A 4,455-nucleotide genomic window follows, 5' to 3' on the forward strand; every position below is an offset into this window, starting at 1 on the left:
TTTTTACCAAATGAGAGCCCAGCTTTACTTTCCAGTTACCATGAAAGGTTGCAGCTTCACTCATTTACAAAACTTTTACCATGTAATTGCTGTTGTAAAAGCAACTGTTACAAATAACTAGAAAGAATTTATAGTTTTCAGGTTACAATGTTGACTTATGAATTAAATATAAATCTACAGCACTGCATGCATTTCCTGATCTGGAGCAGCCCTGAGAGCAGAGCCTGCACCAGAACAATCCCAACAGAGGAGACCTGCAGGCTGACTGTCTTGTTTAATTGTGGTGTAATTCAGACAAAAGCAAAAAAATGACTTCAGGTTCAATGAATAGTTTGCATCACTGACAGCTCAGCATAGAAATAATCCAAACTATTCCCTTAATCAAAAACTGAAAAATGACATTTTTGCTTAACAAAGCAGACAGTTTTGTTGTTACATTTTGTTCCTGTGACCTGAATAGGACCAGAAAATAACTGAGTGCACAAATTGACAACATGTCCTTAATCACAAATTGCCTAATTGTACATAATGTTTGTGTACATGAACTAGCTAAGAACTTCCTTAGCAAATTGTAAGATACATTTTTACCAGAGGGGAGACCAGGGATGGTCGTTACATTTGTGACATTTCTGTCTGTATCTCAGAGCTCTTTTTAGCCAGTGCGTTCAGAATGTGATACAGGATAGTTACATGTGTCTGCTATTTAATGGAGTAGCTGTCTCTGCAACACAGACAGAAAATGCACAGTTTAGTTTCAAACAAAAGGAGTAAAATGTTACAATTCACCCCATAGTCTGGGTTAGTTATAACATACCCAGGGTGAAATGTAACATTATATAATAATGAAGGTGAGAAAAGCAGGATTTTCAAAGTGTTTATTCAACACTGAAAGGATTTTTTAATGTAATTGGTTTGTGTGTGTGTGTGTGTGTCTGTAGGGGTGATCAAAGTATCTTAGTTACTCAGTCAGTCATAATCAGTGACATAGTAGTGAACACAATGAAAAAATTTAACAAAACGTGGAGTGCAGGCCTCATAGGCCCATAGAGAAGCCTACAGGTCTTACAATTAACAAAAACAATTAAACAATAAGGTGTGTCAGACGAAGAAAACACATGAATACAACTAAACATTTTCTTTGTTCTTACAGCCAACCCAGACTCTTTGGTTCCTCTAATCCAAACTCTTGTAGCCTTACAGTGTGCAGGTAACAAATATTGTTGAAAACAATATTTTGTTTCTTTCTAAAATTGGCTTTGCCTGCCACTACTGTGGAAGACTAAACTGAACATGTGCAGAATGAATCAGGTGATTTGTTACTTCATCCTGATTGGAGAAAGTGGACGTGTCAACTGAACCGTATTACAACCATCCCCGGTCTCTACGACAGATAAGTGTGCAAATGAAAATGAACTAGAGGACTACTATAGTAGGTTATACTATAATCATGTGTCTTATAATACGTTTGTAATGTTCTATAGTATTTTTCCCCAGCTATAACTATTAATTTTGTTGTAGTGCTATTTTATTAACCAAAAAAAGCATAATTACTCCCATAATACAGATATTACTATTATCATTTGTGGTATTTCTACAGTGATTCTTTATAGTTACTCTTATGTATTTTTTTTTTTGTCCCCACTACACAGGGACGCTGGGAGAAGGACTGTCTATATATTGACTTCAAGGTGCGCGATATTCATGTACTTTGTGTCCATTTGAATGGCCAAAATATATATATTATATCTAATAGTTATTAACAATAATTTAAACCAATTAGAGAACATTTAACACTACAGCAGTATGTTGGTCTTCAAGCAAACTTGAAGACCAACATACTTTATGTCAAAGCAGACACACAGCAATAACAGCAACAGCAGGAGCATTAGATCTGAGGGCGAGACGGCACCTACACGAGAGATGTGACAGACGACCAGTTCATATTCATAGCTAATGCCGCCTCTGCCAAACGTTTGCATCCAACGTCATGTCTAAAATAAAACTCATCCAACCAGTTTCTTTAATCACCAAACATATCATCTATATCAATAAAGGAAGTATGGATGAAAGGTGTGGCTAATCATACACAACGGAAAAAGCATTATTAATACAATCTTTTTCGTATTTGTTCAGAGAATTGTCTTCATTGTGTGGATATAAACGTTGCTGTTTGTTCAGTGTAGGACATCAACAAGCAAAAAGCAAAGGATAAACAACAAGTGGAATCAAAGAGCACCGCAGCTTCAGTCACTGCAGTGAAGACAAGTCAATGTCAAAGTCTGTAAGTACATTTATGATGGATATTTGTCCAATTTTCAACAAAGCAAGATGTGATTACATTCTGTCTTCAATAAAGGTGTAATTATACAATTGTACATTCGTCCTTTATCATTGGTGTTTTGCTATTGTGTGGGTTTACAATTGAAACTATATTATTATATAGGTATATGACTATTGCTTTTAACTTCAAACTTTTAACGAAAGAAATGATTTCCAGTAACAGTGTAGATGCTTACGGTAACACAATTATAATCATAATTCATAGAACATAAGAAATGGTAGTAGTTTGCATTTACAGTAAACAAATTGTCTTACAGACGTAGTGGAAAATGTAATGACAGCTATAACATGTATTTCAAGAAATAGCTTCACTACAATTTGTTAATTCAGCAATTTAAAATAATGCTTGTAAAAAATCAGTAAGAAGATCCAGATTTGTCTAAAACACTATTGAGTTGTTAATGAATAGTTACTAAACTGAAACTAACAAATCAGTTATTATATTTTTAAAATAGCAAAGACAACTATCCAAAATGATGATGATGATGATGATGATGATGAAGATCTGTGCCATTCTTCTTCTGTTTGTTGGTAAGTTAAATAAATAATAAAATACACATAAAATATGATTTATACAGTGTCTTGAAATGTGGGATCTTCATTTTGCCCCTAGTGGGATTAATAAAGTTGATTGCATTGATCAAAATCGTTAAAATGATCTGTTACATTGCTGAACAGCTTCAGGCAAGGCCCAGACAACCGAGGCTACCCCAACAGCAACCACTGAAGCGTCAACAACAACAACCTCTGCTGCGGAAGCATCAGCAACCACTGAGGCAGCAACAACAACCACGGCTTCCCCAACAACAACCACTGAAGCGTCAACAACAACAACCACTGCTGCGGAAGCATCAGCAACCACTGAGGCAGCAACAACAACAACCTCTGCTGCGGAAGCATCAGCAACCACTGAGGCAGCAACAACAACAACCACTGCTGCGGAAGCATCAGCAACCACTGAGGCAGCAACAACAACAACCTCTGCTGCGGAAGCATCAGCAACCACTGAGGCAGCAACAACAACAACCACTGCTGCGGAAGCATCAACAACCACTGAGGCAGCAACAACAACAACCACTGCTGCGGAAGCATCAACAACCACTGAGGCAGCAACAACAACAACCTCTGCTGCGGAAGCATCAACAACCACTGAGGCAGCAACAACAACTACTGAAGCGGCAACAACCACAACCACGGCTACCCCAACAACAACCACTGAAGCGGTAACAACAACAACTACTGAAGCGGCAACAACCACAACCACGGCTACCCCAACAACAACCACTGAGGCAGCAACCACAACCACGGCTACCCCAACAACAACCACTGAAGCGTCAACAACAACAACCACTGAGGCGGCAACAACAACAACCACGGCTTCCCCAACAACAACCACTGAAGCGGCAACAACAACAACTACTGAAGCGGCAACAACCACAACCACGGCTACCCCAACAACAACCACTGAGGCGGCAACAACAACAGCTACTGAAGCGGTAACAACCACAACCACGGCTACCCCAACAACAACTACTGAAGCGGCAACAACAACAACCACACCTGCATCAACAATGACAACCACACCTGCTCCAACAACAACCACGGCAGCCCCAACAACAACTACTGAAGCGGCAACAACAACAACCACACCTGCTCCAACAACAACCACGGCAGCCCCAACATTCACAGCTGCCTCAACAGCAACCACAGCTGGTTCAACAGCAATTACGTTTGCCACAACTACTGCTTCTCCAACAAACACATCTGCTCTAGTGACTGCTACATTTGACCCAATGACGACCACATCTGCTCCAACAGCAACTTCTGTTGCCCGAACAACTATCAAAACTACCCCAGCGGAAACCACACCTGCTCCAACAACCACAACTGTCCCAACAACAATTATGTCAACCTCATCAACCACGGCAGCCCCAACAACAACCACACCTGCTCCCACAACTGTCCCAACAACAATTATGTCAACCTCATCAACCACGGCTTCCCCAACAACAACCACTGCTGCGGAAGCATCAACAACCACTGAGGCAGCAACAACAACCACGGCTTCCCCAACAACAACCACTGAAGCGTCAACAACAACAACCACTGCTGCGG

The 4,455-nt window shown here is 40.0% G+C and overlaps 1 protein-coding gene across 1 annotated transcript in view; it reads left to right on the plus strand.

The window, feature by feature from the left end:
* The window catches only part of LOC123976705 (probable serine/threonine-protein kinase DDB_G0282963), a 14,040-nt gene that overhangs the window by 7,899 nt on the left and 1,686 nt on the right, over positions 1–4,455 (plus strand). The window contains exons 4-5 of the mRNA XM_046059053.1: positions 3,019–4,069; positions 4,159–4,367. Of these exons, the coding sequence (XP_045915009.1) occupies positions 3,019–4,069; positions 4,159–4,367 (1,260 nt within the window). The remainder of the gene's footprint in view (positions 1–3,018; positions 4,070–4,158; positions 4,368–4,455) is intronic.

The sequence above is a fragment of the Micropterus dolomieu genome, linkage group LG09 (genome assembly GCF_021292245.1).
Source record: "Micropterus dolomieu isolate WLL.071019.BEF.003 ecotype Adirondacks linkage group LG09, ASM2129224v1, whole genome shotgun sequence".
Classification (NCBI taxonomy): domain Eukaryota; kingdom Metazoa; phylum Chordata; class Actinopteri; order Centrarchiformes; family Centrarchidae; genus Micropterus; species Micropterus dolomieu.